General features: G+C 47.2%; 15 protein-coding genes across 15 annotated transcripts; 7 read left to right on the top strand and 8 right to left on the bottom strand.

Annotated features, from left to right (window-relative positions):
* Window positions 1-63: 63 nt before the first annotated feature.
* Window positions 64-427, bottom strand: LHYA1_G000944 (Mitotic-spindle organizing protein; the record flags this gene model as incomplete). The annotated part of the gene is made up of 3 exons (XM_031145933.1): window positions 64-138; window positions 194-271; window positions 332-427. 3 exons carry the CDS (start codon window positions 425-427, stop codon window positions 64-66), a joined length of 249 nt encoding a protein of 82 aa, XP_031008489.1.
* Window positions 428-686: 259 nt separating this feature from the next.
* LHYA1_G000943 (uncharacterized protein) lies at window positions 687-1,160 on the top strand (the record flags this gene model as incomplete). Its single annotated transcript, XM_031145932.1, has 1 exon — window positions 687-1,160. The coding sequence occupies one exon, from the start codon at window positions 687-689 to the stop codon at window positions 1,158-1,160; it is 474 nt and encodes a 157-aa protein (XP_031008494.1).
* Window positions 1,161-1,325: 165 nt separating this feature from the next.
* Window positions 1,326-2,154, bottom strand: kpr-4 (putative kinetochore protein; the record flags this gene model as incomplete). Its single annotated transcript, XM_031145931.1, has 2 exons — window positions 1,326-1,873; window positions 1,923-2,154. 2 exons carry the CDS (start codon window positions 2,152-2,154, stop codon window positions 1,326-1,328), a joined length of 780 nt encoding a protein of 259 aa, XP_031008495.1.
* Window positions 2,155-5,900: 3,746 nt separating this feature from the next.
* On the top strand, window positions 5,901-6,627 carry LHYA1_G000941 (PITH domain-containing protein; the record flags this gene model as incomplete). The annotated part of the gene is made up of 2 exons (XM_031145930.1): window positions 5,901-6,157; window positions 6,213-6,627. The coding sequence occupies 2 exons, from the start codon at window positions 5,901-5,903 to the stop codon at window positions 6,625-6,627; spliced, it is 672 nt and encodes a 223-aa protein (XP_031008492.1).
* A 334-nt stretch (window positions 6,628-6,961) lies between these two features.
* Window positions 6,962-7,810, bottom strand: CCDC25 (Coiled-coil domain-containing protein; the record flags this gene model as incomplete). Its single annotated transcript, XM_031145929.1, has 5 exons — window positions 6,962-7,108; window positions 7,161-7,310; window positions 7,367-7,476; window positions 7,523-7,690; window positions 7,738-7,810. The coding sequence occupies 5 exons, from the start codon at window positions 7,808-7,810 to the stop codon at window positions 6,962-6,964; spliced, it is 648 nt and encodes a 215-aa protein (XP_031008493.1).
* Window positions 7,811-7,974: 164 nt separating this feature from the next.
* On the top strand, window positions 7,975-8,895 carry MRPL9 (54S ribosomal protein, mitochondrial; the record flags this gene model as incomplete). Its single annotated transcript, XM_031145928.1, has 1 exon — window positions 7,975-8,895. The coding sequence occupies one exon, from the start codon at window positions 7,975-7,977 to the stop codon at window positions 8,893-8,895; it is 921 nt and encodes a 306-aa protein (XP_031008520.1).
* Window positions 8,896-9,040: 145 nt separating this feature from the next.
* On the bottom strand, window positions 9,041-9,735 carry COA1 (Cytochrome c oxidase assembly factor; the record flags this gene model as incomplete). Its single annotated transcript, XM_031145927.1, has 2 exons — window positions 9,041-9,531; window positions 9,582-9,735. The coding sequence occupies 2 exons, from the start codon at window positions 9,733-9,735 to the stop codon at window positions 9,041-9,043; spliced, it is 645 nt and encodes a 214-aa protein (XP_031008519.1).
* A 155-nt stretch (window positions 9,736-9,890) lies between these two features.
* Window positions 9,891-10,566, top strand: LHYA1_G000937 (uncharacterized protein; the record flags this gene model as incomplete). Its single annotated transcript, XM_031145926.1, has 2 exons — window positions 9,891-9,984; window positions 10,046-10,566. 2 exons carry the CDS (start codon window positions 9,891-9,893, stop codon window positions 10,564-10,566), a joined length of 615 nt encoding a protein of 204 aa, XP_031008526.1.
* Window positions 10,567-10,788: 222 nt separating this feature from the next.
* Window positions 10,789-14,330, bottom strand: nuc-2 (Ankyrin repeat protein; the record flags this gene model as incomplete). The annotated part of the gene is made up of 7 exons (XM_031145925.1): window positions 10,789-10,974; window positions 11,022-12,811; window positions 12,858-13,662; window positions 13,714-13,764; window positions 13,818-13,940; window positions 14,040-14,124; window positions 14,317-14,330. 7 exons carry the CDS (start codon window positions 14,328-14,330, stop codon window positions 10,789-10,791), a joined length of 3,054 nt encoding a protein of 1,017 aa, XP_031008525.1.
* Window positions 14,331-15,198: 868 nt separating this feature from the next.
* LHYA1_G000935 (CUE domain-containing protein) lies at window positions 15,199-16,680 on the bottom strand (the record flags this gene model as incomplete). The annotated part of the gene is made up of 4 exons (XM_031145924.1): window positions 15,199-15,659; window positions 15,710-16,231; window positions 16,279-16,564; window positions 16,648-16,680. The coding sequence occupies 4 exons, from the start codon at window positions 16,678-16,680 to the stop codon at window positions 15,199-15,201; spliced, it is 1,302 nt and encodes a 433-aa protein (XP_031008524.1).
* Window positions 16,681-17,694: 1,014 nt separating this feature from the next.
* LHYA1_G000934 (putative uncharacterized hydrolase) lies at window positions 17,695-18,555 on the bottom strand (the record flags this gene model as incomplete). The annotated part of the gene is made up of 2 exons (XM_031145923.1): window positions 17,695-18,487; window positions 18,539-18,555. 2 exons carry the CDS (start codon window positions 18,553-18,555, stop codon window positions 17,695-17,697), a joined length of 810 nt encoding a protein of 269 aa, XP_031008523.1.
* Window positions 18,556-19,023: 468 nt separating this feature from the next.
* On the top strand, window positions 19,024-19,702 carry LHYA1_G000933 (uncharacterized protein; the record flags this gene model as incomplete). The annotated part of the gene is made up of 3 exons (XM_031145922.1): window positions 19,024-19,275; window positions 19,351-19,461; window positions 19,547-19,702. The coding sequence occupies 3 exons, from the start codon at window positions 19,024-19,026 to the stop codon at window positions 19,700-19,702; spliced, it is 519 nt and encodes a 172-aa protein (XP_031008477.1).
* Window positions 19,703-19,956: 254 nt separating this feature from the next.
* Window positions 19,957-20,760, bottom strand: ISA1 (Iron-sulfur assembly protein; the record flags this gene model as incomplete). The annotated part of the gene is made up of 2 exons (XM_031145921.1): window positions 19,957-19,994; window positions 20,043-20,760. 2 exons carry the CDS (start codon window positions 20,758-20,760, stop codon window positions 19,957-19,959), a joined length of 756 nt encoding a protein of 251 aa, XP_031008522.1.
* A 576-nt stretch (window positions 20,761-21,336) lies between these two features.
* LHYA1_G000931 (UPF0668-like protein) lies at window positions 21,337-23,505 on the top strand (the record flags this gene model as incomplete). The annotated part of the gene is made up of 7 exons (XM_031145920.1): window positions 21,337-21,420; window positions 21,470-21,592; window positions 21,644-21,724; window positions 21,771-21,924; window positions 21,971-22,086; window positions 22,134-22,468; window positions 22,515-23,505. 7 exons carry the CDS (start codon window positions 21,337-21,339, stop codon window positions 23,503-23,505), a joined length of 1,884 nt encoding a protein of 627 aa, XP_031008500.1.
* A 1,524-nt stretch (window positions 23,506-25,029) lies between these two features.
* On the top strand, window positions 25,030-27,216 carry prm1 (Plasma membrane fusion protein; the record flags this gene model as incomplete). The annotated part of the gene is made up of 1 exon (XM_031145919.1): window positions 25,030-27,216. The coding sequence occupies one exon, from the start codon at window positions 25,030-25,032 to the stop codon at window positions 27,214-27,216; it is 2,187 nt and encodes a 728-aa protein (XP_031008521.1).
* Between the last annotated feature and the right edge of the window lie 774 nt (window positions 27,217-27,990).

Genomic DNA, 27,990 nt, shown 5'->3' with positions numbered 1-27,990 from the left:
ACTCCCATTTAATGGCAGTGAATGGGGTATAGATCCATCTTCCTCAAAAATCTTGAATACCCTTCATCGCTGAGAGCCTCCCTGTAACGCTTGCCCTCTGACTTCCTCCCCCTCCTTCCTCAACTCCTTGACCACGGACTACACGTATCAGTTTTCCGAGAGAGAATCAAAGAACTTTTAATTCGAGACCTACTGCCAGGGCTTCTGGGTTGACACCATTCTCAATCAATGATATGCAAATCGACAGAGTCTGTCGGTCGAGATCCGCGTTCTACAGTCGCTATCAGTTGGCCGTAATTATTGCATGCATGCTGCTTGATAGGAAACATACCAGTAGAGTGGAGATTTCGTGGAATACATCAATGACTTGGCGAGCTTGCGCAGTTTTAGTTTCTTTGTCTTGCTTGGAGTCAGCTTCTGGAGGCATGATGGGAGGTTGTGGATTGATTTGGTCAAGTCGCGGCCATGAGGCTGAGGAAAGGGCGCCGAGAAAAAGAACGCGACTCGCGTTTGCTCCAGATTTGGCTGCCCCGCCTTCACCCTACCCCACGCCCTTCATGTCAATGTTCGTAAGTATTATTATTCTATGATTTAAATAGGAGTCGGTGATACGGCATTATATAAAACGGAATCAAGACTTTACAAGACTCTTCTAAATTCAAATTTAAACTACAATCAAAGCTATCATGTCCAAACCAGCCTTCACCGGAGGCTGCCAATGCGGCCAGGTCACCTACTCCAGCACACACCTCCCATCACACTTCACAACCTGCCACTGCTCAACCTGCCGCAAAGTCTCCGGCGCACCATTCCTCACGTTCGGAGAAGTGCCCGTCAACTCTCTAACATTCACACCCGCCCTCTCGTCTCTCAAGAAAACCGCATATTCAGACTTCGCGGACAGGACTCATTGTCCAGAATGCGGCTCTCCAATTTCCATGCAGTACAAGTGGGAGCCTGAGCTGATACATCTCACTGCTGGCACGATCAATGAGCAGAGTGTGAAGGGGAATATGCCAAAGATAGAACAGCATATATTTGTGCAACAGAAGGCAGGGTGGCATGATTTGCTGGATGATGGGGTCCCGAAGCAAGAGACGTTTGGATCTGGCTTCCAGAAGAAATTGGCGGCGTGGAAAAGGGAATTGGCTAAGTTGTAGTGAAGACTTGTCTTGGATTTGGGTTCTGACAAAATCATAAGAGGCTCTTTCTGGTCTTGCCTCGCCGAACAGAACGCGTACCAATAACCCATATGCGGCTTTCCTCTTATCGTAGTCAAACTTTATGAATTTATAACTCCACTTTGACACCTTCAATTCTAGCGATTATACCTTCATAGCTTCCACGAAAAGCTCCCTCATCCCTTTACACAGAAGACGCAAGTCCCTAATCTCATTCAATTGATCCACTATCCTGTCAACCTTTTCCTGCTCAAGCTTTGGTTTGCAGCTAGCAATTTCGTATTCCCTTTTCGAAGTATCCAGCTCGAAGAACGCCTCTCTCTTCCAGTCGCGGTCATCGATATGTGAGTAAGAGAACTTCAATCTATCGTTCTGTCCGGCTCCTTCAATCTCCATGCACAAGGTCGAGGTCCAAAAGTCCAATTCCGGGATATTGAAGCGTGACTGGGCGTCTAGATGTTTCGCATAAGCTCGCTGTGCTGCCAACTTCGCATCAATTTGTTTCTGTGTCTCGGCGATTTGTTGTTTGAGAGTCTCCTTGCTAGCTAGATGGGCATCTCGTTGTACGCTGAGTGAAGCAATAGCAGCTTGCATCTCATTCGTCTCGGCGGCTTCCTTGGCCAGTGTTTGTTGATGAGAGTTGCTCTTCGAGGTCATAATTTCGATATCCTTCTTTTTCATGCGCTGATCCTCTGCGACACTGTTAGTCAAATCCCAAATATCAACAATGCGCGCGCATACCTTGAAGCTCAGCAACATTCATGCGAAACTGGTTCCTTTCCTGCAATACACGCTTCCGGCCTTGCTCTATGAAAGTATCGAATCTCATTGTAAACTTCGCCATTCTGTCGCGCAGCTCGTCGAAGCCGAAATTGATGCTGGGGAGCGAGTCGGCCATTGAAGGTGCGTCAGCGCTGGAAAGTGGAGGGCGCATGGCGCTCGTTGAAAGAGAGGGCTCGAATATTGTCGACATTTTGCTTCTGTGAAATCGCTTGTAGGAAATATTTTTTTTTGCTGCCGTAGACTTTGAGGACGACAATCGAAGTTCTAATGAAGCGCGTATTGCTCCGTTCCCAAAATGTAACTTTGAAAACAGAGGTTGCCATGGATACAGTAGATGACTAAGCCAAGCAAACGCGGAACCCTCGTCAGAAAAATTTGGGCCAGAAAGTTTCATGTGAACATAATGAGAATATGAATAGCACCAATATTCAATACATTCATCTTGCTCTTGATTCTTAATCAAATATCAATAGAATGACTTGGATAGCTCGTTATCAAGCACAACCTCGAGCAAAGCCAAATGACTGACCATCGAGCCACTGACCTTTCCTATGGCCACCTCGGAAAGGCATCTTATGATTCCGAAGAGAATCAATGGACGTTTTCCATAAGTTTGAATGAAGGTAAGTTTAGAAATGTAATGTGGGAGTTTTACTTACATGTACAGAGCAACACATCCGTCAAATTCAGCCAATCACAGAATGCCTTCCACTCTCTACCCAGACAACTCCCCGGGAAGAAAAACATGGCTCGGTCATTGCCAAATCCCAATCGAAAGGTCTTTCAAAAAGCCACCCAGAAATGTTTCCGGGGAATGAGATTATAGCTAGCCTTGTCAATGCTCCTCAAGCGCCCAATTTTTCATCTGACTTTGGGACACTCATGACAATAGGACAGGCAGTAGACTCTGATCGTTTGTCTGGCCAGTCGAGACCTTCGATTGCTGCGATACCATGTGGTGAGGCGGGGCATGTTCTACGCCTAGTCAGACTTCGCACGCAGAAGTACTCATGGGAAGCGCAGAATGGGCCGAGTCTTTCTCTATTGGATCCAGATTACAAGGACCAAGGCTACTGGATGGGAAGCGGGGGAACGATTCGCCAGATCACCTTTTCAGAGGATGAGAACGGGTCTAGGACTTGGCTCGCTGTACGACAATCGAGCGTGACAACTATCTACCGTCCCTTTCTGGGTCAAGTTCAACCTGCTGCAGTCCCTACCAGCTTCAGGAATACTTACCCACCTTCACGACTCAGTGCAAACCCGGTAGCAGTTTTAACTACGGAGAGATCTAATTCAAAAAGTCATAGAGATGTATCGTTCAACCCATGGTACGCCCGTCAATTTGGAGTGGTCGATTCTACAGGACTCTGGTCTATCTGGGATATTGAAGGCAACCAGAGCCGATACTCAACCCAAAAATTGACACCTGGGAAAAGCGGGGATATACACGATGGCTACGAGCCGGAAACTGTCTCAAGGCAGCTTGAACCAGATTCTAGAGACGGGTGGCATCGAATGTTATGGGTCTGCGACATCAACACGATTGTAGTCTGCAACAGAAGACATATCGCTGTATTTGACTTGAAGGCAACGCCAAGTCGACTACATGGTGTCGATTTTCCGGCTGCAGGTAGTCCTGACTGGATACTTGATATCAAGAGAAGTCTTGCAGACCCAAGCCATATGTTCGTATTGACTACTGCTCGGATTTTCTGGATTGAAATTGTACCTGTAGGGGATGATGAGAAAACCCAGACTGGAGCCAAGATTTTGCTTTCCTACCGTCATTTCAGAGATGCGAATGATGAAACCTTGAGACTTTCCTGCCTAGAGGATGATACAAGTACGCTTCTCTTAACGATGGCTTGACATTCCTCTAATCGTGTGTAGTTTCAATCCTCATATCGTCTAGTAAAAGCCAGCTGGTCAACTTCTACGGGTTTTCAACCCATACAGGCACCACTGGCGACCCAACTGCTTGGCAAGGATCATTCTTGCGGTCTCCAGATCCACAAGGCACTGGGTCGCTGCATGCAATATGCTTCCTTCCTGCACCTTTGACATATGGATTTGGTGAAGAGCCTGATGACGCCGAACATGGTAGCCGATTCTTCCGGATATTAGCTTTAACTTCCAATCTTGCTCTCTGTTCAGCTCTCTGTATAGCGCACATTACTATGCCTCGAGGAACAAGACTGCCAGAACATTGGGTAACTGTGCCTACATCTAAACTCAAGCAAAAGAATAAGCTGTTTCGGTCAGAGAGAAATGTTAAACTAGGGTTCATCGTTCCCGATAGACTGGAAGAAGACGAAATAACAATGGGGGAGAAGTTCACGGACCGCCTTTCTAGCCAGAAACAAGATGATTCCCACTTACGGATGGATTGGAAGGACATCTTTCGTCGTGTCTTCCCGCCAACCGATCTCAAGGAGCTTCAAAGCCGACCACAATCTCCGGATGGGTCCTCAACCATCACAGGACTTCTTAACGATATCTCTGCTCGATTGAGAGACTCAAAAGACGATAGCAGCCTTACAATGGCCACGCTGTAAGTTTCCATCGTTCCACATTCAACTCTCAATCTAACCCCTTAAAAGTCTACAGCTTTCCAACCACGCAAGCATATCAGAAGAACTGGACCGAGCTACTACAAGCCTACGAGATTTTTTGGTTTCACTAAACGAGGATCAAGATAGTGAAGCTCCATCAACGCTTGTTGTATCAGATCTCACATCATGTCCTGCTATCACATTCCCAGGCGGCGAGAAGTCTACACTACCCGACTTATTAGCTATCTATGATGACCTTGTTGACACTTGGATGACCAGTTTACCTTCCCAAGTCCCAGTTCAAACTCGCCTCTTAAAGCACAAAATCATTCGCCAGCTAGCTATTGAGCTTTGCTTTAGTTCAGTTGGAGTGTCTCTCAAAGCTAAAGAGACTGAGCCACCAGTGCTGCATGAAGGGAACGATGCCGAAAGTATTGGCATGCGGGACGGTATGAGAAGAGAAAGCCCGCAACTACTCTTTTCACCTGAAATGACACCTGCCACTTCATTCTCGATTCCGGAGCCGGCTCTTAGTTTGCCCTCGCCAGCTCGAACACCTTCCCTATATTCACATGCTACAACCACTACCGGATCTGAAATAGGTGAAAATCCTGCAATAACTCGGCTGCGCCAGTATACAGTATCCATAAAATCCCAGCTAGATCCAGGGAAATCAAAACTGCTGGATAATTGGATAGTAGGGGGAGACCCTGCAGAATACTCCTGGGAAGAGGCCAAGGCAGATGACAGTGAGGAGGAAAACGAACGCCGAACACGCCGCGAGGAGACTCATCGCCGGAAACGGACCGAGAAGTTTCTAAATAGGGAAAGAGCGAGAGCTCCTTTGCCTGTAGCTGCCGGAACTCAGCCTGCGTTCCTGCCGCCGTTTGGAAGTCAACCGGACGCTGGCCATCTAGGATTTAGCTCACAAACTGTAAATGAGCTGCCAATGACCCAGCCTGATCGGGGGGCCTTTGGTAGTAGGACGCAGAAGGGGAAGAAGAAACAAAAGAGGCGAAATGCTGGATTTTGATCTATTATGAGAATGCCGTAATTGAGTGGGCAATTTTTGTGGATGTAGCATTTTGTTTCTAATCATCCATGGGCAATGTGACTATGGCCGCCCCTTGAAGTATGAGAACATCTCACATAAAATAAATATTTTCCATCGAAGTAAAATAATGTGTCTCATTCCAAGTTTTACATATAAAACCATAGGTCGCAATCTTGGTAATTCGAGAAAGTACCATAGAATTATCGAGTGGATAATTCTGTTTGCTGATCTCAACCCCTCCATCAACCCCGCCTCAAATCCACCATCATTCTGATATCGCAACACAACCACATTAGACGTCTTTTAACGACATCAGGGTACATTACAATGTCTACTCACTGCCACGATGAACACGACCATTCAGGGCACAACCACGGCGATGGCGAACACGACCACACCGACGACATAACACCCGCGCTCCAATACTCCCTCTACCAACACATAACGTTCGACGACATCACCACGCTCAACGAAGCACAGCCCGAGTCTGGCAAAGCTGTTGTAAAGAAGACATGGGCTGAGCGTATGGAAGAGAAGCCCGAGCTCGAGAGCGATGCAGATGAGCAGCTACTCATGCATATTCCGTGTGTTTGTCTAGCTTCCAGCAGTTCATCAAACAAACGCTAACACTGGAAACAGCTTCACAGGTCAAGTCAAGCTCCATTCAATTCTGATACGCACTTCAAATTCTTCGTCCGCCCCTCAAACTCTAAAGGTCTTCATCAACCGCGACGACCTGGATTTCTCCACTGCCTCCGACCTTTCTCCCACGCAGCAATTCGAGCTTTCTCAGACTTCGGAGATTCAAGATATTTCTGTCAAACGGGCGTTGTTTGGAAAAGTACAAAGCTTGACGTTGTTTGTGGAGGATAATTATGGAGAGGATGTTTCTAGACTGTCGTATCTGGGCTTCAAAGGAGATTGGATGCAACTTGGAAGGGCGCCGACGAATATTCTGTATGAGGCGGCGGCGAATCCGAATGACCATACGATTAAAGGAACGAGTGTAAATCAGATGGGGAGTAGTCTTGGGGGAAGGGGTCATGGAATGTGAAGGGAGGGAAGGGGATATGTATGATCACGAGGGTATGACTGATAATGGGTTATGAGAATCAACAAAAAGCTTTGCTAAGGGTATTGTATTGATGGCCAATATACTACGGGACTGGGGCGTTTAGAGGATATCAAAAGCCAGGGCGGCAAATTATTGCAGCTTTAAATGGTAGTCTGCGGTCCGGGGCCACAAAAGTTCAACCTGACGTTCTTGATCCACGAAAAATCAGTGACGAGACTCCGGTTTGTGTATTTTGTAAAGGCTCATCCGAAACTTCTGATCTATGATTTATTGCATTGAAAACCATGGTCGCAAAACCCCTTTAATAGGTAGACTACATGAAATCATCCTCCAGGTCTTCTCTGTCCTGGTTATTAGCCTCTTCAGGATCATCATCCCCAGTGAAAAGATCATCATAAGCGTGTTCTTTTTGCCACTTCTTGTCCTTTCTCTCTTGTGCAATCCTAGACTCTTCCTTTTTCTGTTTCCGGTGATTAGTTTATGTTGCTTAACCTTAGGCAAAAATGACTCACACGCTCCAATCTCGCGGACTGGTCTTTCTTCCTCAACGCCTTCAATTTCTCTTCTTTCTCCATTTGTAGGTCTGGGAATTTCTCCACTTTTGTCTTGTTCAGACGGTTGACGATTGGGTTCTCCCTCTGCGGTACGATGATTCTCTTCACCTGATGCCCACCGCGTCAGAAAACCAGCAGTTCGAAACTAGAGTGAGGCGACCAACCTTTCGTGGGTCTTTGAAGCTCACTTGACCAACAGCCATACTTCCATCCTTTTTCAGGTTCGCCCACGGAGTATAGATGACCGTAACATTATCTTTCTTGTTTCCTGGTCCTTGATTTAACATCATGTGTACACTTAGAAGTCAAGGCCTGCATACCTTCGATGGAGTTTGCCTTGGTGAGTTGAGCCAGATCTGTCAGAACCTCTTCTGGAATAGACTCCCATGAACTGCCCTCATTCATACGAAGGTATATATGAGCGCTTGAAAGCTTGTCGGCGTGGAACCAGACATCCTCTTCTAAGCCGAATTTAATGAGATCCTCATCTATTCTGGTCAGCATCAATCCAAATAAAAAACATAGAATTGCTTACTTTCTACCTTGTCCTTTCCCACATAAATGAAGGCACTAGGGGAAACCGCATTGGACGTGAAGTAATAAACCATCTTGACTTTTCCTCGGCGTTTCCATACTTTGTTAGAGCAGAAGTCCTAAGCGGGTAGAAATTGATATTGGCGACCAAATCGGTCTACCCCGTTCACCGTAGCAAAATTATCCTCAGCTCGGCCTCGAAGCTCTTCCAACCTTCATTCATCAACGCCCATGCAAAATGGCACCTAAGCTGCCAATCAGCTGGGCACAATTGCCCCCAAATTTCCTCCTCCCCGACACATTTCTCCCCTTAATCGCCAAGCGCGGTGTCAAATATGGCTGGACGACAGCTCCCAAACGAGGGAAGCCAAATCGATTCAACCAGCAAACTGCCGGCCTCCCTACACTCTCGCAATCACCTGCTGCAGCGCTCGCAAGAAAAGCTAGGACCTTACCATTGAGGACTGGGGCATTGGCTATCAAGAAGGGCATGACGGCGCTCTACGACCCCGAGACTGGAGTGCGAACCCCTTGTACGGTTGTGCAGATGGATAGAGTGCAGGTTGTTGCGCACAAGACGAGGGAAAGGAACGGATATTTCGCAGTGCAGATAGGAGCAGGTTCGAAGGAGCCTGGAAACGTCACTCGACCTCTTCAAGGACACTTCGCTGGCGCGGGTGTCAGTCTCAAGCGCCATTTGTCTGAGTTTAGAGTGTTGAATGCCGCGGGCTTGTTGAAGGTTGGAGCGACAATTGGGCCGGAGTGGTTTCTTGAAGGACAGTTCGTTGATACGAGGAGCAATAGCAGGGGAATGGGGTTTGAAGGTGGTATGAAGAGACATAATTGGAAGGGACAGCCGGCTTCGCATGGTAACTCTTTGGCTCATCGCGCTATGGGTTCGAGTGGTCCTTCTCAAGGAGCTGGTTCCAGAGTTCATCCCGGCAAGAAGATGCCGGGAAGAATGGGAGGGCATCAGGTTACGCAGCAGAATTTGAAGGTGTTGAAGGTGGATGCTGAGAAGGGGATTTTGGTGCTCAATGGGGCTGTTTCTGGGCCCAAGGGTTGTGTGGTCAAGATTCAGGATGCGATAAAGAAGCCATGGCCGACTATTCCTGCAGCTGTGGAGGACGTAAAGGAGGCGCTGCAAGCTACTGCGTAGGAGAAGCTGTACACTATATATTGTACAATTACATGTGCCATACATCGGCGTTTTATAGAGCAGAATTCCATCTAACACCCTTACGATGTCCCTAATTCCAGCCCAACTCTCTCTTCTCATTCAGCAGTGATATTATCTCTCTCACTCAACCAGATAGATTCGGCGAATAACTTCCTCTCCCAACAACCTTTGGCTCCTCTTCAAATTCTAGCCCCTGGAACGGATCCGCGCCATCCAAAAGATCAATCTTTTTTCTAACCTCCTTCCCATCGACCATCTCTGTCTCATAAGTCTCCAAGCTCCATTCCGTAGTCTCAAACATTCCCATCCTCGTCTTCCTGTGACTAGTGAAGCGCATCGTACCACTCGTCTTAGTCCCCTTAACCTCAAACTGGATATCAATTTTTCCATGCAGTTGGTTCATCTCTCCCCAAATCCAGGGCATCTTATGAGCAAAGTAGATTTCATCGCCGAGGTACTCGCGTGCTTTTGGGGAGGTGCGCAGGGAGTAGAGTGTTGAGGAGACGACGGAGGAGGAGGATTTTTGGTAGTTGAAAATGGCGAGAGAGGAGGATACAAGGATGACGAGGAAGATCGGGATAGTGCGCAGCCATTTCATGCCACCCTCAGGAAGATCTATAGAGTCTGTTAGGCATTGATCGCAGCTCATTCAAGTATAATCTTACCAGGAAGCTCTCGGTCTGCTCTTCGAGTCATAAGAGGTCCATCTCCAGCTTTAGGAGCGGGAATCAACGTCCGTCTCTGCAGCATAGTCCTTCCATTCCAACTCCTATTTAAGATCCTGGGCAAAGCCCTCGTTCTCAGTACTCGCGGAAGCATCTTGGCGTCTTAAAGGTGTACGGGTTTCGCAAAACAGTTCGAGATATCATTCGATTCTGGTATCTCCACGTGACTCTCCACAAGGCTGAACACCTTGCTTCACTTCCCCTCAGCCTCTCCACTTCCCATCCTTCCTCACTCTCAAACAAGACAAAATGGACTCAACGACCTCGCGCCTCCGCAAGACCTTTCGCTACCCCACCGATACCTCGGACACTGATTCCATACCAGAAGCTATGGATGAAGAAGGTCGGTTTTCCCAAAACAATTTCCTCTCCTCCCGCTTCTACTAATACATAGATGTATACAGAGCAAGAAAACCTCATCAAAAACCTACACGAGCAAAACACGAACTTAAATATACAATATACACGCATCCTCCTCGCCCTCCCCCTCGTCTGCATCCTACCCTACCTATCCGCACTCTTTGCGCTGCAAACAACCTTCCTCTCCATCCTCAGCATCTCCTCTCTACTATCAACAGCATGGATGGTATTCGTGCTTCCTTCCGGTGAAACCGGTATCTATATGCTCGACAATTTAAACAATACCCCAGCAACATTGGATGACGGCGGTGTTGAGTACTCGAAACGGGTGGTGCATCCGGAAGGGCCAATACGGCAGTATTTGCCGTATCTGAATGTAGGATTGTGTTTGTTGCTAGGGGTGCTAGGGAAGCTGGTGAGGGAGAGGGGGGATGGGATGTGGTGGGTTTTGAGCTGGTTGCCGGCTGCTGTTTATGTGATTGTTGTTTGTGGGAAGTTTGTTATGGGGGGTGTGGATCCCGGGAGGGAGTTGGAGGGGTTGAGGTATGGGTTCAAAGGGGCTTGAGATGGAAAGAGGTGGATGCTGCCTATAGTCATGACTTGCAATGATCTGGGCTAAGTTGGTCTCTGATTAGGATTGGGATAGGCGTTAAAAATAAATTGATACCCGGGTATTGTTGGGCAAGATTGAGTTTTGGCGTCATGCTTGTGCTTGTGATGATGGGCCATTACTAGTTAACCATAAATCATGATGAAATGAATCATTTATTTACATATACTTCGATCTTTACATGTCAATGCTCTCATTAAACCTCAAGACCCCGTTCGCTTTCAGCACTCCATCGATACCCTCTGGAAGTCTAGGGAATGGGTCATTGAGGTTTGCCTGTTCCGATTCCGATTCCGCGGTCTTGTCTGTCACCAGAACCAATCCTTGTGCTTTGATTGCCTCGACCAATGCTGGTACAATATCCTACTTCAATTAGCACTTGGGGAAAACACTAAGGGGAAATGACATACCAATAGTCTAGAGACACATATTAAGCCCATAAAGTTATTATCCTGGGCAATCCTCACAGCTTCTTTAATCGAAGTTGTTCGCCGTCCACTACTGGATATGGCATTGAAAGCCTCCGTCTTCGCACCCTCGTGGCCAAGATCATTGCACAAGAACACTGGATAGTTGGGTTGTTTCCAGTTTAGGGCTGTGCAGACAGTGGGGTTGTATGAGCTGAAGACAATAGATCGTATCAAATCTGGACTCTGTTCTCTAAGAACCCTGGCGTGGTCAAAGACAACTCCTAGGATCGCGTCGGCGAAACAATTGATGTTGACTGTCGGGCCAAGGCGGAGAGCTTTCTCTTCTTCTGATGACGGGTACAGTACTTGAAGGTTGACGTGCATACATTTTGGCAATAGACTGAGAGCATCCTTTAGTGAGACAGCTGACGTCGAGAGTACCCGATGGATTTCTGCGAGAGAATCCAGCTCAAGATTTGGCATGTTCGCAAGATCTACTGTTTTTGTGGCATGGCGGGAACCTGCACTGATGAATTGCGCATATGTCAAACGGCTCACAGGAAACTCAATGTCCATGTAGTCTATTGTCCACGTCGGCCAGAGCACAGGAATTCCATCGCAAGTGTGCTGAACGAAAAGTTGGACATAGTATCCAGATAAACTTGAGCCGGTGATGAAAGCACTTGGTCTGTGGTCGAATTGGCTTGTTGCCTTCCAATATGTCTCGAAGTCCGTAATCTCCAATGGTTTTCCCTGAAAAGGTTTGATGACATGAAAATTGAAGGTGATTTGACCGATAGCTCTTAGCCGTGGATCAAAAAGGGGCAAACAGCAGCGCCCCGAGCTGCTCATTAACGCTCGGAAAGTACTAGGCAATGCAACAGTTTTTGCAATAACTTTTGCGCCGTAGGTGGGGAAAACATCGAAGTCGATCGCAAAAGAATCCAAATTATCGATCTGAAACGAAACAAGCCTGGTATCTTCCTGAAATGGTAGTAAAATGTTCTTGGGTATTAAATCGGAGAGTTTCGAAGAGATAGTAAGGCGAGCTGCTGGGTATTTACTGTCGTGGAAGAATATCATAGGTTGTTCGCCATTCTCTTCGAAACTGATCTGTATGAAGGTTTTGGTATCGAGAAAGTTGTGGCCGTATCGTCGTAAAGGAATAATGGGAGGCGGAAGTTCAAGTTCAGGAATTCCGTCGGCATCTATGCTCATAGGTAATGGTGCACTACTGCCAATCATTGGCCCAAGCTGTGAGGTCCCCTGTCGTCGTGTTTCGCCAGGAATCGAAAACAATAGCCTCATGCATTCCAAGTGACCCTCCCAAGCTGCATAGTACATCGCGGACAGCTCCTTCTCATCCTGGGTTTTTGTGTTGACTCCAACTTGCAGAAGTGTCTTCATGCAAGGCACATTTCCTTCACTCGCGGCATGGAAGAGCGGTGTCCAGGAATAGAGCTTGTCGATTTGGTCAAGATCTGCCCCGTGGTCCTTCAAGAGAAGAAGGAGCTGTGGAGTCTGACCTGAACGTGCGACAAGATGCTGAGGGAACAGACCTTCAGCATCTGGCAAGATAGCAGCGCCATGCTTCAAAAGAAGCTCCACTATAGCCACAGAGCCATGTTCGCAAGCCAAGTTGAGTGGGACATGGTCAGTGTCAGAGATGGGATCAATACGAGCGGATAGACCAAGAAGTCTTTCTGCACAATCGAGGTGTCCGTGGATAATTGCATGAATTAAAGGCGTGAAATTGTCATGGTCAATCAGATCGATGGTTGCTTGATCCTCTATAACGCAATTAGTATTGAATCGGGGGGAAGGGGGAAAACGCACGATTGAGCAAAGCCTCCATCATATCTAGACGGCCATGCATACAAGCATAATGCAACGGTACACGCCCGTAAACATCAGTACGGTCTACAGCCACGCCATTCGAGATTCCGACCCCGAGAACGAAAAAGTTGCCATATATGGTAGCCTGGTGAAGACAGTTTCGCTCATTGATGTCATCTTCTGACAGTATATCTACCAGACCGGTATCTAGAAGCAGCTGGAGTGATGCTTGGGGTCCCTCATTGATCGCTGCGAGAAATGTTCTCGTAATACGCTCCAATAGAGCAGTATCTGGGGAATCATTTGGGTCCGTCGCAGTCCTCAGTCGCAAAAGGAGATCTTTCAAAGGTTCAAGGTTACCAGATATCACAGTCTCTAGCAGCAATGTATCTGCATCGCCCTCGTCTGTTCCGAGCAAATGTTGACTGCTGACGATGTGCTCTGGATTTCTTTCAAAGCTGATATTGTCTCCTTCAGCCCAAGCACCAAGCTCCTGTAGACTAGTAGTGGCCTGATCTGATAGCTCGCTGATTACCGTCGCATTGAAGAAAGGTTGTACCTCCACAGCACGAGAGAGATAGAGCTCTTTAGTTTTTGATTTAGAGGTCTTATCCCACTTTTTCAAAATCTTGGAGAACGCCGTTCCATTTATCTCGACAAACTGCTGAAGTTTATTGAGATCATTTCCGAATTGCTGGAAGCCCTCTTCTAAAGTTGTGAACTTTGCGGACCGTCTGGAGGTACTTCCATTTCGTGATTGAAGAACCTTCTTTTTGTCTAAAAGGGTCTTGAGCCGAATTTTGAGCTATCTAATGTCAACTGAAGCTCGCCGAGTCGAGACAAAATTTCCACACACCTCGGCCTCTTTCTGGAGATAAAAGGCGTTGACTTTCTCAAGTTCTCGTTCCTGTTTATTCATCTTAGCATGCTCTTAGCCTCCAATGGAGGGAGTCAGCTTACCAACTGAAAGAAGAATGTAGCTTTGTTCGCCTGTAAGGCAGATTGAGAGTCTATTACACCAATTGCGCGGTGAACATCATTTTGGGCGAGAAGTGTGGGCGTAGCAGATAGCTTCTTGATGAGCTGTCAGAGTATCAGCGCAAATGCATAGTTGTTTGGTTGTATATGTTCCACAAGGCTTGAAACATGGCTTTCTGCAACATAAATACAGGTTGAGCATACCTTCTTCAGCGCCTTGTAATTTACAAAACTCGCTGCATACTCAGGAACCTCGAGCTGCCTTTTCTGGATTTGCTTGCCAAACTTCCTGGGGAGGTAGCAGTGTCAGCGTAGATGCTCGAACGTAGAATATTATGCACTCAGCCGTGATGGGAAGGAAGACTGCTGTTGAGGACGTACATAATGCCGTGATGGCACCTACAGAGCTCTGGTAGGCTGAAAAAGCGAGAAGTGACTTGCGAGGAGTGGCAGGTATCTCAAGGAACTGAAGTCCGGTTACATGCACATGTTCATAGCTGCAGCCGATCAGTCCGATGGATAAGATTCTCCCTTCACCCAGATAAGAATAGCAGAAGGTCGGGATCAAAAGAGCGGCGTGCTGTGTCTGACGTCTGAAACTTCAAAGCGAGGTGGAGTGGTTTGGAGGGGAGGACAGCGAGAGGGAGTATTAGGCAAGCTGCCTTTCGTGCACGCTATTTTGATGTGGGCGGGAAACGAAGAGAGAAAGAGTGAAGAATGCCGCGGCCAAGCTAGATGATTGGCCGACGAAGGGATACTCTGGAATGGTAGCTCTTGCCCTACACCCAACAGCAGGAGATCCGATGGCCTGCAGGGATTTTATAGACGGAGCTGTATCGAGGTAGGGAGGGGAGGCAGATATCCCGGATTGAAGCGTACCAAGCTATGAATTAGGACTAGTGAGGGGTAATACAAGCCCAGTCCACAGTACAAGTACCGTGCATGGGAAAAGACCGCCGATATGCACGCAGAAGCTCGACTTTTGTTGATTGATGAAGAAACCCTTTTGGAGACATTTGCATGATTGATTGATTTTCTTTTGAATACTTACATAATGATGCTGCTAATACCGCCAGGTTGAGAATTCGAGGACTGGCCGTTGGCCCGTGGTAGCTTTCTTACTCTATCTAATCCAATCCTTGGCCCACGTGGGCGTATGGCTCTTGGCAAGGCTGTGGATTTGGGGGACGGTAGTATAACTTCATGCAAGATCCACATTGGCGGAAGTTAGTTGAATGTACGTACATCGGAAATGCCACTTCATATACTACGATTTGGGTTGCGCTCGATAAAGTTTGGCTGTGGGATATCAAAGACTATGAACAAAAGGCAAAAATCTGATCATCTTCTCGAATCAAAACCTTCAAGACTTCCCTGCCAGTTTATCTTCCGCAATCTTGTCCTTAGTTCCAGTTATTTCGGCAGGTTCTGGCTTGCGCGCTGGCTCTCCAATATTCTCCGCCATCGCTTCGGCCGCAGCCTTCTTGAGCCTTTCTGTATCATCCATCTTGATCTCTTTTCCTCCAACACGATCCTTGGTCTCTTTTTCATCCTCGCTATCTCCCAGACTGAACGGGTCGTTGTCAGCCTCACCAATAGGACTAGGGTCAACTGAAGAGAGCGGTTGCCATTTGCTTTGCTTGACAGCTGGGATTGGGGTATTCTCCTTGGCACCTAATCTTGGGGAGGTACGGTAGATATCCATATCTTCGGCAGGTCCACCGGAGAATTGAACTTTACGCCCATCTGAGGACCTTGGTATACTTGGGGTTGGCTTGAAGAGATCAGGGTTCGCGAGAGGTCGAGTTGAGCGGCGAGCAGCACCTGTAGTTTCTTGTTAGATTACCACTCCACTCTTGTTCGTTAACACTTACTACCATCATCGTTAAGTTGAATTCCAGCAAAATCATCGCCAAGGACGTGAGGATCAGCGTCATAGCGATTGTAGTCGCCGCTTTGTCTTCCATCTCCACTTCTGCGCGAGCCAAATTGCTGGTTGTGGTAACCTTGCGGAACAGAAGATGGACCTTCCTCTTCTTCGTCGCCATCAATTTTCTTTTTCAAACTTGTAATCCATCCATTGACCTTGGTTTGTGTTTCGAGGAACCCTTTCTTGAGATTCTCCCTGATAACTGGAAGGTCATCGTCAATAAAACTATGCTCGTCTTCATATGTTTCATTTGGCCTGAGGCCTGTTTGCTGTCTAGGTGGGCCACCTCTGCTACTTCCACGCGGTCCATATCCTCCTGCACCTCCATAATGCTCGGCAAGTTGACGTGCGTATTGCTCGTCTGCTTCGAGTTGTGATAGCGGGGTAGTTCCCACGCGCTGAGCTTGTGGGCGAGGAGGCTGAGGGGGAGGGGTTTGTTCTCGGACGGCATCAGGATCGGACATGCCTATAGACATTAGCATATTGTTAGCTAAACATTGTGGTGATTTTTACCTAGCAGGGCATTGAAAGCAGGTTCAACTTGACCGCCACTTGCACTCAAAACAGCCTTTACAACTAATACATCGATACTTGGGAAAGCTTCTCTCAGTGTATTTTCGGCTTGCTGCTGAGGGCTGAGGGGACGAGGAGGTTTTGGCGGAGGGGCATCTTCGACAGTTGCAGGCTTGGGACCGGTTGGCGCATCGGTGCTCAATATACCAGATTCCTGAACGTCGTCGTCGTCCATTTCTAATGGTCTTACGGTGGTGGGAGATTCAGCTCCTGTTGGACTTTTAAGCTGCGAGTTTGAACTTGGTATCAGCAACGGAATTTGTATCTGATAGCGCATGAACTAATACATCCAAGATTGTAACAGCTTACCGGGCTATCCGTTGTTTTGGTCGGCGCAGACATGTTTGCTATGTTTTCAAGCTGAAGAAACTATCACAGGTTGATGGGAGAGACCAGCAATTTGAGGAAAGCTTTTTTGACCTTCAAATTCTGGTGCCTAATGATGAAATCGCCGTCGTTACGTGTTTGAAAGACGAGTCGGAGCTTCAGACGATCCTCTGACGATGCAAGGCAAGGCGGCGCTGCTGTGGCGGTGCATGGTCCGAAAATATTTGACACGTGAGCACTCTTCCACAGGGAACTACAAGTAAAGTCAATTTGATGAATCGAGTGGCAGTTCAAGTTTAATGTTTTTAATTTTATCAAGTTGTCAAAATTATATCATTTGGCCTCTTGGTAGAACGAGCAAGTTCATACTGAGTACATATAGCTACTGGTACTCTACCTGAGATCCTAGATTAGCCATTATCAAAAGGCCCGTTACTACTATGCTAATCGTTTCATAAACAACTCAAGGTATCTATCAAAGCCTCTATGGGATGCAATTAAGTAAGGAAACAGTTCATTTATATAGCTCAATCTCCTAATCCAATTATACTGGGAACTGATAGCTAATTCTCAAAGGCCTCCTTGTTACTATCATAGATGTCACATAGTATGCCTATTTAACAGGAAAGGAGTTCAAGATTTCCTCGGAGATGGATACAATTTCCCAATTTTTCATTGAATAGAATTATTGCACTCGAGGCCTCAGCAGCGCTTCCTCGCAAGACCAGATCACCTTAGCCATGGATATTCTCTAGGTGGAAAGCCCACAGGGAAGAAGTAGGGTTTCTGAATTTGAGTCGTGGGAGTGAAAGATTCCACCTTGGGGAGAGAATGGACCATATGGGAGTAAGTTTTAGAAGAGCGTCGTAGTACATGGATAGCTAATAAAACTTGCCAATGCTTTGCTCTAACAAGATTCAACGTTGAGACAATTGATGGACTGTACTGCAACCAATGAGGTAAACAATCTGAAATTTAATTCGCAAATCTACTGGTACTTACCTAGGTACCTGGGTAGTCTCTCCTACGTTAAGCGTTCAAAGAAATGCCGTACTTGGCATAAGGGAAGTTTTCCAGACTCACGAATTGCTCTCCCCATCCATCATCAACAGTTCCCACCTCATGAGCATCACTCTCCTGCCCCTCTTCCCTCCCAGCCAGCACGTTCGCCTCCCTCCCCTTGTATTCAATCGCTAGCCCCGGATGCGGTGCCCAGATCACTCTCATACCTGCTCTCCGTCCAGCAACAACACCAGGAATACCGTCTTCAAACACCAAGCACTCTTCGGGCTTTATCGGCTCCTCTCCTGGCTCAAGTCCCTCGTTCACAGCCTTGAGCGCTAGCAAATAAATATCCGGATTCGGCTTTCCCCTCCCCTTACCAATTCGCGGATCATCCCCCAACACCCTCTTCTGCGGCTCAAACACCTCAAAAAGCTCTTCTAGATGCCCAGTCTTGATATCAAAATGGCCCTTATGGCTACTCGTCGCGAGTGCCACATGTACCTTGCTACCCCGCAAATCCTTCAACAGCGTCTCTACGCCTGGCAACGGAATCGCTTTCCTAAATTCTTGTTCTTGGAGTATGTGTAATTCTTTAGCATAGTCTTCTACGCTAATCTTGTCCTGGAGGTTCGCCCAGGAGATGAGTATTCCGATAGATTCGGGGGCTGGGCGGCCTTGGAGCTTGCATTTAATAGACCATGGGACGGGTCCGGCGTTATAGCGGGCGAGGAGAAGGTTGTGGCAGATTGTGTAGATGTCTTCAGTGTTGATGAGTAGGCCATCCATATCGAAGAGGCAAGCTCTGACAGGTGGGAAACTGGGGGGCTGCGTCAGAAACGGGACATTGAGGGGCAAGAAGGGGGCTGACTCTGTTTTTGGTACCATGATGGCTGTGAGCTTGAAGCTGGTGGAATTTTTTGAGATAGTCGATCTATCAACTAGAGTCTTTGAAAATAGTTTGTAGCTTTGTATGGAATTGCTAGATCGCGGCTTCTGCAGGGTAATATGCAGCGGCTGAGTAGAGGCTCCCGGCGAGTGACTCAGAACGAGTTCATAATGTAATGCTTGTTAATCTTCACTTGCAGGAGCTTATTCCACAATTCGGTTTATAAGAAAATTTGTCACTTATCTTTTCTCCGTTTGACAACCTGAATATGGTCGCCGCTGTGTGAAAATTGGCCGTACCGGAAGATCAGAAAAGAAGATTTCTTGGCAGCAAATAGGAAGCTTTTGAAAGGAAGTCACGAGTTATGAAAAGAGGCTCAAACCAAAAGATCTTGTTTCATAATTGTATAATGATGTCCCGTGGGGTGGTCATCATGAATCTCCCACGAACATCTTAATAATCAAGAGATGACGCTTTGCCTTCTTTATCTACCTACAGAAGTGTCTAGTGCTAAAACCTCCAAAAGAACACAATGCACACGCTTCCTAGATCATCTCTTCGAGACCTTTCATGATGCCTCATATCGTCCACATAGTGCTTTTCGAATTCAAGCCCTCAACGGAAAGTGCTGTGATCCACGATGTATGTCAAGTCTTCCTACTGTACCCCGCGATGCCCCGCAGTCCGGACCTCCCTTGACCCCCAACGAACAGCCAAGTGTAATCTATACATAAGCACGACACTTGAGGCTTGTTCTTAGAATCAGTAACTGACACTATCTATCTCCCAAACAGGTCTGCAAACGTTTGCTAGCGCTTCGTCAAAACTGCCTCCACCCTACCACAAAAAAGCCATATATCCTGGACAGCACCGGCGGGCGAGACAATTCCCCCGAGGGGCATCAAGTAGGAAGTTTCCTCCCTCCTTACCGCAATCCCTGTGTTCAAAATAGGTTGAAGAAACATCTACTCATACTTCATATTCAAACAGGGGGCGTTCACTCACGGATTTGTAATACACTTTGCTAGCGAAGAGGATAGACGGTATTATCTTGAGGAGGATCCGGCGCATCTGGGTTTCGTGAAAAGCTTAGACGGTATCATTCAGAACGCGAGGATTGTGGACTATGAGCCTGGGAAGTTTTAGGAGTTGATGAGAAGGGATTGACAATGGAAGAAGCTTCTACCATCAAAGCAGGAGGGCGTATGTCACAACATTCAAATCATGTCCTATAAAGATGTTGAGTTGTACATAAGGTCATCCAAAACAGGAGAGTATTTCATTCTTCAGCTATGTATGCAGTATTTCAGCTCTTATGCTGATGCTGGTATCCTTCCCAAACGCCTTCCCAATGCCTGTGCAATGCTTCATTAATGATTATGTGTGCAAAGAGGATCTGTCTAGACCATAAATGACTCTCCACAACCGCATTGCTCCTCTGTATATTGTTAGAAAATGTCCTAGAAGCTAGCTGTGGGATACTTACTTATATTCGGATTTCTAAACACAAACCTCTGGTTGAGTTTATCTTCTACCCAATCCATCTCACTCCCAATAATGCTGAAAAGTGCCTTGCTATCAATGAGAACCTTCACTCCATCTTGTTCCACCGTCTCGTCGAACGTCCCGGGCTTCTCCACGTATTCTAGGTGGTATGCCAGCCCACTACATCCACGATTCTTGACCCCCACTTTGATGAGTTTCGGGTCTGGCTGGTTAAGCATTGCTCGTAACTGGTTTACTGCCCCAGGTGTGAGGTTCATCGCAGCCTTGCGTGCTCGTAACTTTGGTCTGGGCTTTGCTCGAGGTTGCGCCGCAGGTACCACAGGCTTGGATGTCTGTGCCTCTTGTTCGGTCACACTGATGCTAGACTTCTGCTCTGCTGGGCTTTCTATTCCGACCTCATGTTGCCCAGTTTGCTTTGGGGGTCGCGTGTCGTTGAACTGCGGGATGCCGCCCGCGATGGATGTATCGGGAATTCCCGCGTTTCGAGGTGGCGGAGGTTGGGTGTCTAGAGGGTATGGCTGGTATGCGGTGCTCGTTTGCATCTTTCGTTTTGAAGACATCCGCGATGAGTTCTTAGAGGAGAAGGATCGTAGGACATGTTGGCAGGGTCGGAGGGAGGAGGTTGCTGGTGATGAGGCGAATCGGAAGACCAAGCTCGTCGATGATGTCAAAGGTGTCAGAACTCGCGGTACAGACATGATGGCGGTTGTGTAGGATTCGGAAAGTAATACACAACAGATCATGAAGAGGGGGAAGATTTGTTTGCTATATAAGGCGCTGAGTAAGGGTCCAACATAGGTTTCGGGACAAAGAGGCGTTGCATGTTATAAATGATACCACATTCAGATTTCTCGGCTCACTTGCAGATCGGCCAATTAAAGCCTTGTGATTTCCAACCTTTCTATAAGCATGTGTAAATGGAAGACTTCCATAAAATATTGCCATTATATGCAGCACATATGCAGAATATCATAAGATATTAAAACAGCTTCATAAAAACCAAAGAATGTATTGAGTACTAATAAATCCGCTCCGTTGCATACTTACTTATCATGGACTTGGCTTGGACTTGTTCGCAGTTTCGGCCGCTAGTGTTCGGGTGCAGCAGCTTCCCTGTCCCGAAAGAAGTGAACTATTTCGGGGCACTTACGAGTCCAAATCCCATTACTTGCGAATATTGGACCAGTAGTACCAAGTCAACCCGTCAAAAACTTACGGCTACGACTAGTTCTCGCTGACAGGAAATTTTCAACCACAATCTGCTGCCATGAAGCATGGAGCCTTCTCCCCTCACTCAGCAAGCTCGACCTGAGGTCTTCCAGCAAAAGATAGTGGAGCTCTACGAGGCACTATTCAAGGTGGGCAGCAGATTATAGATTGGATGGAGCTAGGCTAACCCACCAGCAGGATGAAGACGATCACGAAAAGTCCGAAGGCTTCTGGAGGGAGTTCTTCCTGTTACGACCAGACAAGGCCACCTTACAGCAAATTTTGGATGGGTCGGGTCCAGACGACCTCCTGCATCTACAGGTACGAGGCTGCGTTGAATCGAGTGGGGCATCAGACCTGATAAGTACATAGGCGCAGACACGGCAGCTATTTCTGAGGGCAGTAGGTTGTATTAAAGCAGGAAGCGCTCCGGCAGATGCCCATGCTCTTGATGTAAGAGTCCATCATCCCTTGACAGAACGCGAGGCTGACAAGAAAGACCGTCACAGCCTTTTTGGCCTCGGTGTTACCAAAGAAATACACCAATCCGAGTTCCGACATAATAAATGTTCTTGCAGGGCTAGACGAGGTCGATGCTGTCTTCACGGACTTTGTTGCTGCGCTGGACGTAACTATAAAGACTGGGCGAACGCGTAAGTCAATCCTTTTCGGCGTCAATTATAAGTGCCAATACTATAGCAGTGGACATTCGACAAAAAGCTATCGAGGTAGCATTAGCTGTTGTCTCCGGCGCATACCAAACAAGTCTTCTTTCATATTTCACACACCGCGACCTCTTCCCTTCTCTCATGAAAGTAAGTAATATTGTATCCTTTTTCCAGTTGATTCTAATGCCGCGCAGTTTATACAAGATTCAGATACCACCTCGCGAGCGTTCGAGCCATTTACCCTTCTTGGTCTTTTAGCAAATTACAACAAATTCGAATTCCAAAATCCCTACAGATTACGACTAGATGACTTCGTCAATGAGGGAACAATACAGAAGATAATTAGATCTGTAGGGTATACATGCGCCAATTCACGAGCAAAATATGTAGCAGTTCAGGAGGATCTCCCAGAAGGATGGACTATCAGCAACACACTCAGTATGATAGGATTGGGCTCAATCGCCCCGGGGGCAAAGAACGCGCCTCCTGTTATTGACCCAGAGGTTGCGAAGGAGATGTTTGCAAAACTGTATGTAAAGGTCATGCCTTTCCAGATTCAACTAACGATGTTGTAGACCAGGCAACGAAGCCGCAATTCTACTAGCAACATACGATTTTGCCCATGCAAACAAGCTATTTTGCTTCAATTTTGTATCGCTACCAGCGGAAAAAGGTGCTGAAGCCCCTATTGGCGCCTTTATCTCACTCACCTCATACTTACTACAACACGCCCATTCCTCTGTCCGAACTAGCCTATATTCACATCTAAACCTTCTTATTTTGAGACTTCTGATAGAAGATCAGATACTGTGCAAGCGGATATGTAGCGACGAGAGCAAAATGTCCGTGAGACTATGCCGGCAACGATCGCCATATTTGCCCCCGGTAAGAGGGGATAGAATGCTAGCAGCGAGTATCCTAGACACCATGATCGATGGCATCAACCACAACCTTCGACGGCGTCTTGATGTAGACTTTTACATCCTCTGTGTCGGTATCATCTTACGACTCATATCTCACCTATCTCGTTCTCGAACTCGGCTTAACTATCACTGGTCTGAGCTGTTCAGATCTCTTCTGGCTCTCGTACGATTTCTCAACACCTACACCTCTGATTTGAAGCATCTCAACAACATCAACGTCCTTCTCGACGATCTTGTGAACTTGATCGCTTTATCCCTCTCTGCAGGAGAGGCATTTCTTCCAAGCCCTGCATCTTATGACGATCTCTTCTACAAGCTGGTTGAAACTGGCGAAATATTGGTGAAATTCCGCGACAATTATGACCTAGCAAAGCGACCGACGAGTTCCATAGAAACGCTCATTAGCGTGAATACGCACTACAAGCAACTCTTAGAGGATGGGGCTTCGAAGAGGGGAGGAAAACACTTGACAAATGCCCAAGTATCTGGGGTCATCAAGCAGGGCTACGAGACTTTGAGCATCCAAGCTAAAGAAGGGCTGGACAGCTGGGAGAGGTATCGAGAAGCGGACAAGAAGGTGTTCTTAAAGAAGATGTCAAAGGCAGCCGTTGCAGACGTCAAGACCTTGGTGAGTGAGAATTGAAGAAAGAGGTCACGAATTCGGCTGCCTCGTGTATCATTAGATTAGGATAGACATCTACGGGCCTATGGCCGCATGTTCTTACGCCAAGTGAAATGCGGATAGATGCAAAACGTGAGGCATGGCGGGTAATCCTATTTCTGGGGAAGCCTTCTAACGCGCTGTTTGAGGAGCAATTGCGTTGGTTGGCGTTACGTAGCCTTGAGGCGCGGCGCTTACAGACGTGAGCCTAAACGTTCATATGCCAATCAGACTGAAGCTGAAGAATAAGTTTGAAGCTTGAAACTTGAAACCTCCCCAATTGTATGCGATAGTAATTTCGGACTACCGGGACATTCTGGCAATAGCCATAGTGCTGCCTGGTGCTGCCACACTTGATCGTCTCGAGATATTTCTATATTCGAGCTGGAAGCCGTTGGAGGACGAGGATTAATTCGGGTTTCTAGCTAGATCACTGTACAGTAAGCGATTGGGCGCCATACTTTGTTCTCACCCCACATCTTCTTTATCTAGCAGGCCGGGCAATGGAATATATCCAGCATCTCTTTTGCGTCCATGTCGTCAGTGTGCATCGGCGACAGTGTCTGTCGTGATTCACGAGCTTCGTTCTTTTCCTATAGTACACTTTGCGCCTTGACGCTAGATCGTCTGCAGTCCTCGCTGAATGAATAAAGAAGGACCAGCCCTCTCGCCGGAAGGCGACTTCTTTGAAGAGATGGACACCATCAAAGTATCGCACCGCTCCCCCGGTGTCCCCTTGCACATGATTTCTAACTGGTATTGGTATGTGATTTTCTGTCCCAAGAATCATCCATCCGTCGCCAATTCTTCAATACCATATCAACAGCAATCATTGCCAGTCAATTTTGGAGCAGCAAAACTACCTCCCTTGCCTTACCTTACGTAGGCAGTCGTACCTTGTACTGTATTACCACGGCTTATCTTGGTCTGACTATAGGTCTTTATTGCACCCAGAGCCGCTTTCGTATGGATTTCAGTCGGGATACGGCTCCAAGAACCATTGGCTGAGAGTCCTCGTCGTCAATTCGCCTATTTTGGGGATGCGCCTACAGCGACAAGGAGATAGAGGCAACACCAGCACTTCGACCATAGGACCTTCGGATCTGGAAACAAAGGGCTTCTTTGTTTCGACTTTCCGAGACGCCTTCAAGTCCCTTGGCTGCATATCAGTCCTCGATTTCTTTCATAAGGGTACGCCATTCCCATGTTCCACTTTTCCCCATTTGTTCTACTACTATACTATACTGTACTCTTCTGTTCTGTTTCCATTCACTTGTTCATACCACTACTATTATTGTCCCTCTCATAATATCCACCACTCCACGACAAGCAGCCAACAATAGTTTCCTTTCTTATTCACAGAATAGTGTGATTAATTCTTCCCTGCTTATTGAATATTCATTTTGTTACACACAATTAATTCCTCCTCCACCAACCCTACCATATCAACACCGTCATATTTGCTGGGCAAAAAATCAACGTTAAAAAGAACATACACATACTAAGATGCCTTCGTTGGCCGGAATCAGACAGTTTCTAGCATCACATACAGAGATGTCTTCCGCAAGGAATCCACCGAGTCAAGGCTTCCCGGCCGTCCCCTCAACTCTCAACGCTGGCGACTACGAGATGCGGGATTACAGCCAAGACCACGACAACGCGCCTCCCACCACCCTACCTTACTACACGCCATATCTAGGTCTTAGAGCACGATTATCGCAAGTATGGATCAACCGATGGACCATCCTCTTACTCCTGATCATCTGCCGGCTCCTCCTCGCCATCTCAACCATCAACCATGACATTGGTTCAGCCAAGCGTGAAGCACTCGCGGCATGTACCAGTGTCGAGCATGCCGGAAGCACCATGGCCTCTATGCCTCATTACCTGTCGCAAGGTGTCAATGCCATGGCTGCTGACGGTGTCACCACAGCCGTCAATGGTCTTATGCAGATGCTATTGCTCAGTATCACAGGCGTAGAGGAGATTGTCCTATTCGTCATCAACATGATGACCTCGACCTACATGTGCTTGATCACTCTGGCTGTCTCGGGAAGTCTTCATGCCGCTATCGACATTGCCGAGAAAGTCGGCGCTGCCATGAATACGACTATTAGTAGCATCACTGGTGACATGGCATCAACGCTGAAAACCTTCAGCGATGATTTGAGCAACTTACTAAAAGCTGCCACCAGCATCCCAGGCATCAAGAATGCACCCACAATCGATTTGAGTTCTCAGATCGCCAAGTTGAACAGTATTCAGATCGACCCTTCCACCATGGATGCGGATCTTACCAAGCTCAATAACTCTATTCCAACCTTTGCTGATGTACAAAATTTCACAAATACTGTTATTCGCTTACCTTTTGAGGAGGTCAAGAAGCTCATCAACCAGTCCTATTCCGCCTATACCTTCGACAAGTCTGTTTTCCCTGTCGCTCAGAAGAAGTCCTTGTCATTCTGCTCGAATGACAGTACTATCGACAAGTTCTTCGATGAGATAGTGAAGGCAATTTATACGGCTCGCACGGTCTTTATTGTTGTTCTTCTTCTTGCAGCAATCTTGGTGTGCATTCCGATGGCCTACTTGGAGATTCGCCGCTGGCGCACAACGAAGCAGCGATCAGTCCTTCTCCAGAAGCATGCTTTTGATCCTATGGATGTTGTCTATATCGCGTCTCGTCCATATACTACCACAGCCGGCATCAAGCTATCATCAAGATTCAAGAGCCCCAAGCGCCAAATTCTTGCTCGTTGGTTCATCGCATACGCTACGTCACTTCCTGCAATGTTCCTTCTCGCACTTGGATTGGCGGGCCTCTTTAGTTGTCTCTGCCAATTTGTTATCTTGAAGCTCATCGACAAGGAAGTTCCTAAACTTGCGCACGCGGTCGGAAATTTTGCTGACGACGTTGTCCACTCACTCAACAATGCCTCGGAATCATGGGCCACCGACGCCAATAATGTGATCAACAGTACCAATGTGAAGCTTAACGATGATCTTTTTGGCTGGGTCAATACATCCACAACAGCTGTGAACAGCACGCTCAATGCCTTCACCGATGAAATGAACAAGGTATTGAACGCTACTTTTGGCGGGACAATTCTCTACGAGCCAATCCAAGGAGTCATCAATTGCCTCATCGAGCTCAAGATAGCTGGTGTTCAGAAAGGGCTCACCTGGGTCCACGACAACGCTCACGTTGACCTTCCTGAATTCCGCCCCGATGTTTTCTCCCTTGGCGCAGCAGCCAGCCTCACCAACACAACAGCCGACGACTCATTCCTTGCCAATCCAGGCGCTGTAGCCAGCGACGACATCACCAGCGCCGTCGTCAAAGTCTCCAATGCCCTGGAAAGTGGTATCCGTACCGAAGCCATCATCTCCTCCTGCGTCCTTGGCCTTTTCTTCTTCATCATGCTAATTGGTCTCGGCCGCGTCCTGGTCGGCATGTTCAGCCATGATAAACATCGTGGTGAAGGGGGGCCCGTTGCCTATACCGGCCAAACCAGGGGCGTGTCACTCGAAAGTGATAATCCCACAAGCGCTGCACCGTCATACGCATTCCGAGAACCAACCAGTGGTTATGACGAGAAGCTTGGAGCTGTGGGACGGAGGAGCGTAGAAGCTAGTATGAAGCCTGGACTTGACAGGAAGAGCAGTTACGGGTTTGTTGAAGGGAGACAATAACCCGGCGAATCTCATTTGACAATATGCATGCATGGGTCCGTCCTTTTTGGAGTTTGATTTTTATACAGGAAAAGGAAATGGAGTTTGGGGGATACCCATGGCCAACAGGAAGGCAGGTAAACGTCTTCGAGTCTGGTATAATATCCAAGTCCAATCCTTGTTTTGGGAGCGAGAAGTGGACTATAGGAAATTGCAAGGGGATATTTTTGGCAGCGGAGATATTCATTTCACAAATAGTATTTTTGGGTTTGCGAGCAGCAGATAGATATCATAGCGTAGTTGATTGATAGGATAGGATACAGAATGGATATTTATGAAACTGTCAAAAATTTCTAGATGCTTTTTTTTTGTTTTTGTGACTTGATGTGAAGTAATAGTTGCTTCGCGTTTCAATTGAAAAGCTATAGGTAGATTAGGCACTGATTTATCGTTCATGGGTTCATATTGAGGGCACCTCTTTTTCGGACTACTGGTTCATTGCTTCCCCCAGACCGAACCGGAGGACTTTCGATACGACTTTTTGCATTGTGAACAGATTAGATTCAGATGGGTAATATACTTGTGGCGGGGAAGTTATACTCTCTTGCGCATTTAACAGCTACTTCGTGCCTCACTTGTGACTCGAGAAGCCTCAAGTGCGAACTCGGCTTGGCCATGGATGATCGATCTTCTTAACTCTTCATGGACATTCTAAAATCCTAATCATACATACGCACTAGATATCATTATTACAATTGCATGTCTATAATCAAGACCTCTTGCTAAGCTTCTCCA

The sequence above is a fragment of the Lachnellula hyalina genome (genome assembly GCF_007821495.1).
Source record: "Lachnellula hyalina strain CBS 185.66 chromosome Unknown contig00015, whole genome shotgun sequence".
Classification (NCBI taxonomy): domain Eukaryota; kingdom Fungi; phylum Ascomycota; class Leotiomycetes; order Helotiales; family Lachnaceae; genus Lachnellula; species Lachnellula hyalina.
The sequence above is the reverse complement of the archived record's forward strand: the minus strand, read 5'-3'. Positions and strand labels throughout refer to the sequence as shown.